The following is a 14,882-nucleotide window of genomic DNA, read 5'->3' on the forward strand; positions in this document are numbered from 1 at the left end:
TCCCTGCCCCTCATGCACCCCCCCCTCCTGCAGTCATGACTCAACTGGAATGAGTTGGTCCTGACACTGATGATGGCTCCATGGCCTCTGCCTCAGGTGCTAAAAAGAGCTCGGTTGCTGAGCAACAGAGCAACACCCTCAATGGGCAGAGCACTGCCCCCTAGTCGGCTTGCTGGGTGGATCCTGGTTGGGACTCATGCAAGAGTCTGTCTCTGCCTCCCCTCCTCTCACTGCATTTAAAAAAAAAAAAAAAAAAAAAGAACCAGCAGAGATTGAAAAGATCAGAAATCAGACTCATAAAGACCTCAGATACAGGAAATCAGCAGGCAAAGCAGAGAAATAAACCAAACCTATGATGGCATTCTCCCTCTCAGGAGAATGCTCACCTTGCCTTTCTTACCCCCACAGGTGTGCATCTACTAAACTCTAAGGGTCCTCCCAACACTTGCAACCAGGGGAGCACAGGGTAGTAGCAACAGCTTGTCCCAGGCTACCCCCTGAACCTGTCTCCAAGACCCCCTTTTCTCTGACTTTCCAGTTAGCTAAAAGCAGCCGTGCGGTGGCTTTCTTTCCTATAACATTTCTGGAGAACAAGGCTCTCTCCTGTTGCTTCTACTATCCTAAGCCTTCACTTGTTTCATTCTCTCCAGTTTAATAAACATACTCTCAAAATAAAACAAAAAAACCTATGGTTAATATAGTTAAAGGAATAAAGATTCATTTGAAAAAAATGAGAAAAAAACTAAAAATAATGAGCCAAGTGATTTGAAAACCAAATAAAAATAAAAAACTAAAATAAAACCTGTAACTGAAATTTAAAACTCAATAGGTGGGCATAAGGCTGGTCAGGCAGACACAAATAAAAAAAGAATCAGTAAACTGAAAGATCTAGCAAATGAAATTTCCTAGAATGCAGCAGTTATAAAAAAATGGAAACAAGAGAAATTAAGGAAAGTGGAAGATAAAGTGAGATAATTTAACATAATATACATCTATACAGTGTTTCAGAAAAGAGACTAGGACAGTAGTTCAAGAGATGACAATTTTTCAGAATCAATAAAAACAAAAGGCAAAACATATCCCAAACTGGATAAAGAAAACTACAATCAACACATCATAATTAAACAACAGAATACCAAAGACAAAAACAGGATCATTAAAGCAACCAGAGAAAGAAGACAGATTACTAGAAATTATTAAGATAGCTGACTTTTCTTTTTAGATTTTATTTATTCATTTTAGAGAGAAGAAACAGAGAAAGAGACAGACAGAGAGAGAGAAGGGGGGAGGAGCAGAATGCATCAACTCTCATATGTGCCTTGACCAGGCAAGCCTGGGGTTTTGAACTGGCGACCTCAGCATTCCAGGTCAACGCTTTACCCACTGCGCCACCACAGGTCAGGCAAGATAGCTGACTTTTAAAAACCAACAATGGAAGCTAAAAAATATATTCAATATGTTGAAACTACAATTAACCAATCTAGAATTCTAAATCTAGGAAAACCTAAGGCAAGCAGAAACAAGTTTTCCATCCAGTAAGCACACATTAAAGGAAATTTTTTTAATCTATTTTAAGCATGTGACTCTACACACAGAAGGAAGAGTGAGCCAAGAAACTGTTAAACAGATGGGTAAAAGCTAGACAAATACTAGTCCTTGCATATCACGGAGATGGTAAAGACCTTGATTACCATATTTCCCAATGGATAAGAAGCACCTTTTTCCAAAAAATCTGGGGTCTAAAAACTGGGTGTGCCTTATACAGTGGTTGTAGATTTTTTTTTACTTGCATTTCCCGTTTTTTCACACAGATGAGGAGTTGTTTGAAATTTTATGATGAGTAAAACTTGAATTCAATACCTTTATATAACACATTTTATTTTCAAATTTTGGGCCCCAAAATTAAGGTGCGTCTTATACATGGGGAATGCAGTAATTTCAAACATTGATAAGAATTCATGGTACAACTCCTAGAGCAACCAATGTGAGAACAGGAATTTAGTAACTAACTCCCAAACTAGTAAAAGAAGATTAGCCTGACCCAGTGGTGGCAGAGCAGATAGAGCATCGACCTGGGACACTGAGGACCCAGGTTCGAAACCCCAAGGTCTCTGGCTTGGTTGCCAGCTTGATCATGGGTTCACCAGCTTGAGCAGAGAGTCGCCAGCTTGAGTATGGGATCACAGACATGACACCTTGGTCTCTGGCTTGAGCAAGGGTTGGTGAGGTTGAGCAAGGGATGACTGGCTCAGCTGGAGCCCCCAGTCAAGACACAGTATGAAAAGGTAATCAATGAACAACTAAAAGTGCTGCAACTATGAGTTGATGCTTCTCATCTCTCTCCCTTCCTGTCTGTCTCTATCTGCCTCTCTCTCTCTCTCATGCTAAAAAATAAATAACATGGAAAAAAAGATTATACAAAAACAATCAACAGTCAAGAAAGAAAAAAGGAACAGAAGGAAAAAAATCCAAATTATCAGTAATCATGAAGAAGTATAGATGAACTATATATATTCTAGTTAAAAGACAAAAACTGTCAGAGACTACAAATAAAATCCAGCTCTACACCATGTACAAGTGACATCAGAGACACAAGGATATAGAAAGACTGAAAGAATAAAAAATAATCTACAAGCCATATATACTTACCAAAAGAAAGATGGTAGTACTATTAATATAGATAAAATAGTTTTTTAGGCAAAAACATTACTAGAGATAAAGGTCATTACATAAAACAGAGAATGAGTCAATTCCCCAGCCTCAAAATAATTAAAGCAAAAACTGGAAACCGTTATCATAGTGGCAGATTTTAACAAACCTCTCAATAATTGATAGATCAAGCAGATCGAAAAATGATGAGCCTGACCAGGCAGCGGAGCAGTGGATAGAGCGTCAGACTGGGATGCGCAGGACCCCGGTTCGAGACCCCGAGGTTGCCAGCTTGAGCACGGGCTCATCTGGTTTGAGCAAAGCTCACCAGCTTGGATCCAAGGTTGCTGGCTCCAGCAAGGGGTTACTCGGTCTGCTGCAGCCCCATGGTCAAGGCACATATGAGAAAGCAATCAATGAACTAAGGTGCCACAACAAAAAACTAATAATTGATGCCTCTCATCTCTCTTCGTTCCTGTATGTCTGTCCCTATCTATCCCTCTCTGACACTGTCTCTGTAAAAAAAAAAAAAAAAAAAATGAAGATATGAACAACATAAAAATCTTGATCTAACAATTTGTTTCTTTAAAACATATACAGAACAGTTCCAAAAATTGATCAGATGCTAAACAATAAAGCAAGTCTATACAAATATTTCAAAAGAATGGTATTATATAGATCTCATTTTCTCACAATATACTAACTGACTTAGAAATCAGTAACAAAAACGTAGCTAGAAAACCTGCATGTTTGGAAGTTAAGAAACACATTCCCAAATAGCCTACAGGTTACAGAAAAGAATATTAGAAAATATTTAGAACTGAAATTTAAAAATTTACATATCACAAACTGAGATGCAACTAAAGAAGAAATTTCACAGCCCAAGATGACCTTAATAGGAGAGAGCTGAACACTAATGAGTTTTAAAAGCTATGGACTTATTTCTGGGAAATTTTTGAAGGTGGAAGGTTCAATTAATACATGCTACAGATAATTTTTAAAAGGTAAGAGATTCTTAAGAATAATTTCTTTTAATTTTTTTATTTTAGAGAGAGAAAAACATCAATTTGTTGTTTCACTTATTTTTTTTTTATTTATTTATTCACTTTGAGAGGAGAGGGAGAGACAGAGAGAGAGAAGGGAGGAGGAGTTGGAAGCATCAACTCCCATATGTGCCTTGACCGGCAAGCCCAGGGTTTCGAACCAGCGACCTCAGCATTTCCAGGTCGACGCTTTATCCACTGCGCCACCTGTTCCACTTATTTATGCACTCAGTGGTCGATTCTTTTATATTCAATCTCCGGTCAGAGCACATCCAAGAATCAACCACTGCCCTGGCTGGATAGCATCGTCCCAAAGCACAGAGGTTGCCAGTTCAATACCCAGTCAGAGCACATTCAGTAGTAGATCAATGTTCCTGTCTCTCTCCCTCTCTTCCTCTGTCCCTCTCTCTTAAAATAAAAATAAAATTTAACCACTCAATGCATAAATAAGTGGAAAAACAAATTGATCTTTCCCTCTCTCTCTCTCTCTCTCAAAAAAAGTGAGGGAAAAATAAAGACATTTTAATAAAAGTAATTTTTTATAAACTTGACAACTTACAGGAAATGGACACATTACTAGAAAAATATAGTTCACCTAAACTGCCTTAACCAGAAATAGAAAGCATGAACAGTCAGTAGTTTAAAACCTTCCCAGAAAAAAAACTCCATCCAGGCCCAGACTCTGTAAACAAGATTTACCAAATATCCCAGGAATGATTCCAATGAACTATTTCAGAAAATAAAGAGGAAACCACTCCCCAATTAATTTTTAGCATCACAACCTTATTCTAAAACTTGGCAAACAAAAGGGGAGTAAAAAAATTACAGGCTTTGATCCCAAATTAAAAATGCTAAACAAGGCCCTGGCCGGTTGGCTCGGCGGTAGAGCATCGGTCTGGCGTGTGGGGACCGGGGTTCGATTCCTGGCCAGGGCACATAGGAGAAGCGCCCATTTGCTTCTCCACCCCCCCCTCCTTCCTCTCTGTCTCTCTCTTCCCCTCCCGCAGCCAAGGCTCCAATGGAGCAAAGATGGCCCGGGCGCTGGGGATGGCTCCTTGGCCTCTGCCCCAGGCGCTAGAGTGGCTCTGGTCGCAGCGCCCCGGAGGGGCAGAGCATCGCCCCCTGGTGGGCAGAGCGTAGCCCCTGGTGGGCGTGCTGGGTGGATCCCAGTCGGGCGCATGCGGGAGTCTGTCTGTCTCTCCCCGTTTCCAGCTTCAAAAAGAAAAAAAGAAGAAGAAAAAAATGCTAAACAAAGCATTAGCAAATCTTTTTTAAGGTTTTATATTGCCCCCAACTACAAGAACTCAAATGTCCCTCGACTGGGAAAAGAAGAAATAAACTGTAGCATAACCAGACAATAGAACACTCAGCAATAAAAAATAACAAGCTACTATATCTATATGTACAAACCACAGAGATGAACCTCAAATACCCTATGCTGAGAGAAAGCTAAAATCAAAAGGCAATGTAGGGTATGGTTCCATTTATATGACATTCTTGAAAAGACAAACTATAAGGACAGTACAGAGATCAGTAGTTACCAGGTGGACTAAGGGTTTGGGAAGTGAGGGACGTACTGCAAAGTGACATGGAGGAATCCATACAGGGGTCGTCAAACTTTTTATAAAAACCGCCCACTTTTGCAGTGCCGGTAGACCTGGTCCCTACCGCCCACTAGTGGGCGTTCCAGCTTTCATGATGCGCCAATCGCGGCGCTGTTTGGTTGCACGGTAGGGACCAGGTTGACCAGCACTGCAAAAGTGGGCGGTTTTTATAAAAAGTTTGACAACCCCTGCGAGGCTGGGAATGGTTATTCAACTGCCTGCATTTGTCAAAATTCAAAAACTACAGTTAGAAAGGATAAATTTTACTGTATATAAATTATATCATTATAAAAAGAAAAATTAACAAACCAAATCCATGATGTATAAAAACAATTTATCATGAAATAACTATTTATTCCAAGTACACAAGGGTAGTTTAACACTACAAAATCAAATAATAAAATCCACCACACTAATAAAAATTAGGTGCATGCTCTTCTCAATAATGAAGAAAAAAGATTTGATAAACTTCAACTTCCATTTCATGCTAGCAATCTGAAAACATGCAAAAGGGTCAAGTATAAAAACAAAACAAAGCAAAAAACCTTTTCCTTTACCCAACAAGGAATACCTACAAAAACAAACACCATGTTTACTGGTAAATGTCAAAAGGACTGCCTTTAGACTTGAGTAGATAGCTTGGTTGTTTAGTGTCAACTTAATGCACAGAGGCTGCCGGTTCAATCCCTGGTCAGGGCACATATAGAAACAGATTGATGTTTCTGTCTCTCTCCATTTTCTCTCTCTAAAGTCAGTAAATTTAAAAAAAAATTTAAGAAACATTCCTTTGAAGTTAGGGAACAAAGGTACCCATGTTACTTAATATTAAAAACTGTATTATAGCCCTGGCCGGTTGGCTCAGCGGTAGAGCATCGGTCTAGCGTGCGGAGGACCCGGGTTCGATTCCCGGCCAGGGCACACAGGAGAAGCGCCCATTTGCTTCTCCACCCCTCCGCCGCGCTTTCCCTCTCTGTCTCTCTCTTCCCCTCCCGCAGCCAAGGCTCCATTGGAGCAAAGATGGCCCGGGCGCTGGGGATGGCTCTGTGGCCTCTGCCCCAGGCGCTAGAGTGGCTCTGGTCGCAACATGGCGACGCCCAGGATGGGCAGAGCATCGCCCCCTGGTGGGCAGAGCGTTGCCCCTGGTGGGCATGCCGGGTGGATCCCGGTCGGGCGCATGCGGGAGTCTGTCTGACTGTCTCTCCCTGTTTCCAGCTTCAGAAAAATGGGAAAAAAAAAAAAAAAAAAACTGTATTATAAATTCTGACCTCTTTCTCAAAAAAAAAAAAAACAGGAAAGAAAATCAACTTAAAAAGAAGTTCTGGCCTGAGTAGGTGGTGGTGCAGTGGATAGAGCAATGACCTGGGATGCTGCGGACCCAGGTTGGAAACCCCAGGTCACAGGATTGAGCACGGGCTGATCCAGCTTAAGGGCTCATGAGCTTGAGCGCAGGGTTGCTGGCTTGAGCGTGGGATCATAGACATGACCCTGTGGTTGCTGGCTTGAGCCCAGAGGTCACTGGCTTGAAGCCCAAGGTCGCTGTCTTGAGCAGGGGCTCACTGGCTCAGCTGGAGCCCACTGGACAAGGAACAAATGAGAGAGCAATCAATAAATAAGTGCCACAACTATGAGTTGATGCTTCTCATCTCTCTCCCTTCCTGAGTGTCCCTCCATCTCTCTCTCTCTCTCTCTTAAAAAAAGAAGTTCTGGCCCTGGCCGGTTGGCTCAGTGGTAGAGTGTCGGCCTGGCGTGCAGGGGTCCCGGGTTCGATTCCCGGCCAGGGCACACAGGAGAGGAGCCCATCTGCTTCTCCACCCCTCCCCCTCTCCTTCCTCTGTCTCTCTCTTCCCCTCCCACAGCCAAGGCTCCATTGGAGCAAGGATGGCCCGGGCGCTGGGGATGGCTCCTTGGCCTCTGCCCCAGGCGCTAGCGTGGCTCTGGTAGCAACAAAGCGACGCCCTGGAGGGGCAGAGCGTCACCCCCTGGTGGGCATGCCGGGTGGATCCCGGTTGGGCGCATGCGGGAGTCTGACTGTCTCTCCCCGTTTCTAGCTTCAGAAAAATACAACCAAAAAAAAAAAAAAGTTCTGACTAGCATTGAAAGGCCAAAAAAATAAAAATAAGAGCATGAAACAAACATCAATGACTGTCTGTGTAGAAAGTGCAAAAGAATTCACAGATAAATTATTAGAATCATTTCAATGAAGCACACCACCAAAACAGGTAGTTACCCCTATAGAGAAAGAAGAATCTCACTACTTAATTGAAGTATTTAATTCCATTACCTTGACTGGATTCAGTAGTGTCATATTTCTGGGAAATCTGTTTTGTTCCATCTTTAACTTTTTTCAACCGGTTCTTATCTCCCGGTAAAGTCAATTTTTGCCTGAGTGGTTTTAATTCAAATGCCTGAAAAGTTTTTATCTGTGTTTTCTCCTCAGGAGCTACTTCTTTACTTGAGTCCTTTATAATACTGACATTATCAGTGCTTGTTTGGTCCTCAGAGTTCAATGTTTTAGGCTCTTCCTGCACATTCTCTTCTTTGCTACTCAAAGCTAGTTTTTCATCCTTACTGATGCACTCTAGTTCCAACTGTATTTGCTTATACTTCAAAAGCAAATCTTCAAAAGTTTCTTCCCCACAGTTCTCACTTTTTGATGAATAATTTTGTTTTCTTGATGGAGATCTTCCAAAACTTTTGGCTGTACAGCATATTAAGGAAACCAGTTTCCAAAAATTTTTCAGTTAATTGAACAAAAACACATTAAGTTACAGATGAATTGTCTGCCCTTTTTTTCAAGAAAGATGAAGTGATGTTTTTAAATTACTAAATTCCACTTAACATATATACTGCTAATGACCACTTTCATTCTGTGCCCATATTTCAAATTTAACAAATATCCATATAAGATAGTCCACTTACAAAATCACTAGTGTAAGTTACTACCCGTAGTATCCACAGGTACATCCAGTATTCCACTTGGTTAGGTTATAACATCCTTTTTTCTGTTGGTAACAGGAAAGATGCTGTTAAAGATTCCTTTCTGAAGGAAGAAGGAAGAAACTGAATGGTTTGTCACAGATGTGGACCATTTACACTTCAGATAATCAGGAGGAAAGTTGCTTCTTTTTAATTAGTTTCTTCTCATGTCTCAAATTTTAAAAGATAAAAAATGAACACTGACAATTATTAAGACTGGTTTATAAGAAACATTTGCTTAAAAACCTAATATATAACAATCTTAGAATTCAAGTATACTAACATAGGCATAATTAAGACAATGAAGTTATATAATAAAAAATAAAACTAAATCTATTATTTTTGTTATTTTCTTCTCTAACACACAATAAACACAGTATACCTTCTTTACTGGAAATGGCTACAAAACTCCATACTACAAATTTTATTCAAAATAATTGATACATGAGAATTATTACACATCATTTTCTAGCCTACAAATTAACAAGAGAAAGATAAGCACAAGCACTTTACCTGGTTTTAACACAATGTATCATTTACAGATCATTTGAATTGGCCAGAATATATAATACCATTACCGTTCCCAAATGTTCCCTTTCTATTTAATAACTTACAGAACAAGCAACTTGCAAAGATTTTAAACATCCAAATGACCAATTCAAGAATGGGAATCACCACCAAATACTCTGAAAACTAAACAAGCATTACAACTGAAAGAAAAACTTAATAGTTCTGGCAAAACTGTTTTGGTAAATCTTGGTTCTCTGATCTCTCCTCTTCAGAGCCAAGTTTCTTTTTTTTTTTATAAATAAATTTTTATTTCAATGGGGTGACATCAATAAATCAGGGTACATATATTCAAGGAAAACATTTCCGGAGAGCCAAGTTTCTTAAAAGAACACTTGTCTCTCATTACCCATCTTACTCTTCAATGAAATGGAATCTGGCTTCTGCTGGCTGAGTTTATCTCCCTATAGCACTGGACACTGTAAACCAGGGGTCTCAAACTCGCAGCCCGCCGAACAATTTTGTGCGGCCCACAGACTAATCCACAAAGTTCAAAATATTTTGGATAAAATTAAGTAAACCTAGGGGCCTACTTGTATTTTTCATTTCTCTAGCATCCTAGCTAGATATTAGCTTAGTTAACAGCCGTTGTGATGCGAACTACAGTTTCTGGTCGTTTTGTGACACTGAGTAAACTGCATGTACGATTGTGCTTGTTGTACTGACTTTTTGTTTTCAACTGCAGTGAGAAAAGTGTTGCGTAACAGTTGCCTTTTGTAGACCTAGTGCGGCCCGCCGAATGGCTGTGATCTTGCTCTGCGGCCCACATGCTGAGTTGAGTTTGAGACCCCTGCTGTAAACCATTTCTCTCTTGGCTTTCATAACTCTACTCTCCCATGTTTCCCTACTTTTTTCTTCAAGTCTTCATAACTCCTCCCTCTCCAACTCCAGCAATAATGGTACTTTCCAGTGTTACTCTATTTATCCTCTTTCTTTTTTATTTTGAATGTTCTAATGTAGTGTTTTTCAATCACCGGTCCATGGACTGGCTGCCAGAAATTTCATGCCAGCCTGCGAAAGAGTTCACCACGCTGATTTTGAATGAAGATTATAGAACCAATGATTTTAGTTGAATTCAGTTAATGCTCAGGCTGGTTTCTGCCTCAGTGGTCTCTGAAATAAATCTAGTTTTTATTGGTCCCCAAGTGTAAAAAGATTAAAAACCTCTGTTCTAATGCACTCCCATAGTTTTACATACTATGAGAAGCTTGGCCTGGTAATAAAGACATTTGGAGTTCTCCGAAAAGCCATCCCCCATACTGCTGCTAGACTAATCTAGAATACAAATCTGGCCAGATCACTTCCCTTTTATGTATCTCATCAAAAATAAGAGTCCAAAATCCTTATAATGGCATATAATGCCTTCATGACTTGACCTGTATTTCCTTTCCAATCTCACCTTCTCCCTGTTCATCACAACTTATGTATACTTTTGTGTATAGGTTTTTCTGTTCTTCAAATTGATGCCAATTCAAATGTGACCTCTTCTGTGAAGCCAGAGAATTATTTGTTCCCCCTACCTCACCATTATGTATTCTTTATACATCAATTCTGTGGTTATCTGCATTTACATCTCACTTTTCAATAGAGCTATTTAAAGGCATAATCTCAGTAATTAAACAAAATAAACAGCATGACCTTGGAAACACTTATAAAGGGAAAAGATTCAATACATTTCATAAAAAATAAAATAAAGGACAGAAAAATAAGAAAAAATAATTGAGTTATGACTTTAACTGACTAATCTCCAAGACTAAATGAAATCTACTTGTCTATACAGGACAACTAAAAACAAACACTTGAAGAATTTAATTTTAAGCTGGTCAAGATGCAAGTTTCAACTGAAACCTGGTTTAAAAAAATGACTATCTGCCTTTACAAATGCAGGTAAAAATAAAGACTTTACCCTGACCAGTGGTTGTGTAGTGAATAGAGCATCAACCTGGGGCGCTGAGGTCCAAGGTTCAAAATCCCGAGGTTGTTGGCTTGAGTGTGGGCTCATCTAGCTTGAGTTCAGGCTCACCAGCTTGAGTGTGGGGTTGCTAGCTTGAGCCCAAGGCCACTGTAAGGGGTCACTGGCTCGGCCTGAGCCACCAACCCCACCCTTTCAATGCACATATAAGAAGCAATCAATCAACAACTAAAGTGATGCAACTACAAGTTGATATTTCTCATTTCTCCCCTTTCCTGTCTCTGTCTCTCTTGCTAAAATAAATGAATGAATGAATAAGAGACACTGGCCTAATATTTTAGCTCTCATCAAAATGGAAAGTTTAAAACAGTAGTCATCCAAAGGAGACATATGCTAAGACTGACTGACAAAGTGTCCATCACTAAGAAAAACTAAAAATGAATGAGAATGAAAACAAGTATTGCAATAAGATTTGGTTTGTTCTATTTCTTTTAAGCTATACCTAGCATGCCTTAATTATTACAGAGAAAAACGTGAAAAAAAAGACATCGACCACCTATACTGATGCTATTTCACTTCTGGATTATGGAAATAAACACAGAAAAAATACCTCCATTTCTTAATGCAATATTTATAAAATAAAAATGTCTCATAATCAACAATGGAAATAAGAATTAAACTTGATTATAGTCTTGGTCTTACAGGAACATGAATCAGTAAAATTTCATATCACAATAGTGTCTGGGAACTAAGTTTTTCTTCACAATTTTTTTTTTTTACAGAGAAAGAGTCAGAGAGAGGGTCAGATAGGGACAGACAGGAAGGGAGAGAGATAAGAAGCATCAATTCTTTGTTGTGGCACCTTAGTTGTTCATTGATTGCTTTCTTTTTTTTTTTTTTTTTTTACAGGGACAGAGAGAGTCAACAGAGGGATAGATAGGGACAGACAGGCAGGGACGGAGAGAGATGAGAAGCATCAATCACCAGTTTTTCCTTGCAACAAGGTAGTTATTCATTGATTGCTCTCTCACATGTGCCATGACCGCGGGCCTTCAGCAGACTGAGTAACCCCCGGCTTGAGCCAGTGACTTTGGGTCCATGCTAGTGAGCTTTCTGCTCAAGCCAGATGAGCCCGCGCTCAAGCTGGCAACCCCCGGGTCTCGAACCTGAGTCCTTCTGCATCCCAGTCTGACGCTCTATCCACTGCGCCACCGCCTGGTCAGGCTGATTGCTTTCTTATATGTGCTTTGATGGGGGGAAGGCTACAGCAGAGCGAGTGACCCCTTGCTCAAGCCAGCGACCTTGGGGTTTTGAACCTAGGTCCTCTGAGTCCCAGTCCGACGCTCTATCCACTGCACCACTGCCTGGTCAGATTCCTTCACAAATTCTTATACAGAATACTACCTCTACAATGAATTAATGATATTTCATAAGAAAAGCAATGAGCACAGGATCAAAACAATCATCCTTTTCTTAAATGCAGCATCTGTGAAAAGAAAAACAGCAAGACAACTCTTTTCTGATAACTACAGAAATCAGACTTGATATCTTACAATATTTTTTCTACCTCACATGCCTGTTTATTAGTAAAAACTTATGAACTTAACAATAAAGGTATATGGCAGAGGCCAAATTGGTACTTAATGAATGGACCGAAGGAAAGCAAAGGAAGAAGGTACACAAACCCTTCTCTAATACAGAATTTAAGAAAACACCTTTGAGCTCCCATAAATACGTTTTACATTATCTCAACATGAACTTTTAACATTAAACTAATTACTTGTCTCTTCAACACAAATTACAAGTTTAATCCTTTCTATTCTTAAAAAATATACGTGTGGTTAAATACCTTTCTGTTTTTAGATTCAGAATTGATAATGAACAAATCCTTAGTTAATAAGCATCTTTCAAAGATTTTCTAACTTTACTGAAAGAAGATCCTCTGTCATTTTATAAGTTAAATACCTACATGATATCCTCTGAAATGCTCCTAACCCTACTTTTGGTTGCACAGATAAGTTTTTACAAGGCACTAGCACCAGAAGCTGCTACTTCTTACCTATATCTGTATTTCTTGTCCCTTTTATGTCATGACATCTGAGAAACCTTATGGTTCTAAGTAGTCTATAAAAACAATATTGACAGTCTTTCAAACAAATGTCATTATCTGTAAGTTTCATATATAATGAATGTATTAAAAAGTCATTATACCATGGAAATTACAACCAGTAATAAAAGTGCTTAGTAAACTACTTTTATGCAATTATCATGGAATAAGTCAAGACAGAGTTCTACCAACCCATCACAAAATAGCAAAACTTTAGATGATTGATTCTTCACTATAAATCCTGAGTAAACTCAGGAATGTTAACAATAACTAAGAATAAGGTTAGAAAAAACAAAAATCACATACTTTGCTACATTCCTTCTCAACCTCTCCACAATCTCCACCCTCCCATTCACTCCCTTCATGCCTTCCCATATGTTAAAATTAAAATGCTGTTAAGTTTATCGTTCTCTTTCTGACCTACATCTGTCAGCACTAAGTTATAAAGTGTCCAATATCCAAAAAGTGAACATAACAAATACAGGCTTTAAGGAGGTAAAGTTTCCTAAGAAGATGTATGAAGTTAAAACCTCTGAATTAACAGTTGGTGAAGAGAATATACGGGCACCAATATATAAGAATAAATCAAGAAAAGTAAAAACAAAATTACTAAAACTGTAAGATTATGCAGAAAGAAACTTCATAATTTACAATGTCAAAGTGTAACATGCCAAAAGAACAGTATTCCCCAAATGGCTTCTATTTTCCTTCTCCCTCTAACAATCCCAGTTAACCGCTAGTTCCTGTACCAGCAAACACACATGCTAGTGAAATTTGGGCTTCTGATGTACTCTTACACATCTGGTTTCAGACTGTCTTAGATCTCACTAGCTTGGGCCCAAACCATGGCAAAGCAACGTCAAAAAGCAATATCTCTCCAATAAAACAATGCTTAAAGACACTACAGCGTGACCCATGGGGATTACCAAAGAACAATTTACTGTTAAGTATACTGACACAGTAACAAATAAGCGGCTCTGATGGTTCAGAGAAGTTACTCATCTCACAGACCTAGTAATGACGCTACAGGGAAATTTAGTGACAGACACACCCAGGGCCGACCGCCACGTTAAGGATACAACTCTTCCGAGGTGGAGAAGGCTCACGCCAGCTCTGGCTGCTGTTGAATCCGGATCCCGCTCCTCCTCCCAGAGGTGGTCTGCCCACGGGCTTGCCTCCTCGCTCACCCCCTCCACGCCCCCGACTCCAGCGACTCCCACCCCGGTAAGGCCTGCTTCGAAAGCGGAAACGGTCCAAAGCGATGTGGCTCCGTTCCCAGAAGGACGGCCGGGGGCTGCTTTCGGACAGGGAGCTGGGAGGCATCCGCACGGAGGGCTGGTGAGACCGGAAAGGCTCTTTGGGTCGGTAGCTGCTGTGTCCCCTGAGGTGGCCCCGCTCCGACGTGCGCCGCGAGCGTGAGAAATTCCTCAGCTGCTGCTGAGAAGAGGACGACGACGACGACGAGCCACCGCCTCCGCCAGATCCACCGCCTCGGGCCGGGTGAGGAGGCCTTCGCCGCGGATACGGTAACAACCCGCAGCCGCTGCTGCTGCTGCTGCTCCGGCTCCGTGTCTGGCTGTTATTATCGTCATCGCTGATTTCCCCATCTTCTAGCTCCCCTTCTTCCTTGGGCGACAGGCCACTGGAAGCCGGGGCCGGAGTGTCCGCGGTCGCCATCCGAGGAGTAGCGTCTTCCGCACAATCTCACTACTCCGTCCGGGGAACCGCCCGACGCCTGCGTTTCTCCTTGGTTCCCTTCTGTTCTAACGGACCTGGGGTGTGCGGCCTTACCCTATTCGGACACCTAGCGGACTCTGCTCCCCAACTTCCCGGCACCCCAGTCCCTTCTGCCCAGACCGTCGCAACCTAATTCCCTACCCTAGCGCCCCCTTGCTCCTCCGCGAACAGGGTTCTTCCGCCTCGCGAGAAAGGGGCTCTGGAAGTGGCTCTGTCCGCGACGTCACTTCCAGCGGCACGCAGGAAACGAGGCTCTCAATTCCCGCGATAATTACTTAGGACACGCG

The 14,882-nt window shown here is 41.0% G+C and overlaps 1 protein-coding gene across 3 annotated transcripts in view; it reads right to left on the reverse strand.

Annotated features, from left to right (window-relative positions):
• Positions 1-14,851, reverse strand: part of ZFC3H1 (zinc finger C3H1-type containing) — a 73,520-nt gene extending 58,669 nt beyond the window's left edge. For all 3 annotated transcript variants that reach the window (XM_066257672.1, XM_066257673.1, XM_066257671.1), the window contains exons 1-2: positions 13,938-14,851; positions 7,578-7,994 (exon numbers count right to left, since the gene is read on the reverse strand). In XM_066257672.1, the coding sequence (XP_066113769.1) occupies positions 7,578-7,994; positions 13,938-14,535 (1,015 nt within the window). In that variant the 5' untranslated portion in view covers positions 14,536-14,851. The remainder of the gene's footprint in view (positions 1-7,577; positions 7,995-13,937) is intronic.
• Between the last annotated feature and the right edge of the window lie 31 nt (positions 14,852-14,882).

Source organism: Saccopteryx bilineata, chromosome 2 (assembly GCF_036850765.1).
Source record: "Saccopteryx bilineata isolate mSacBil1 chromosome 2, mSacBil1_pri_phased_curated, whole genome shotgun sequence".
NCBI lineage: Eukaryota > Metazoa > Chordata > Mammalia > Chiroptera > Emballonuridae > Saccopteryx > Saccopteryx bilineata.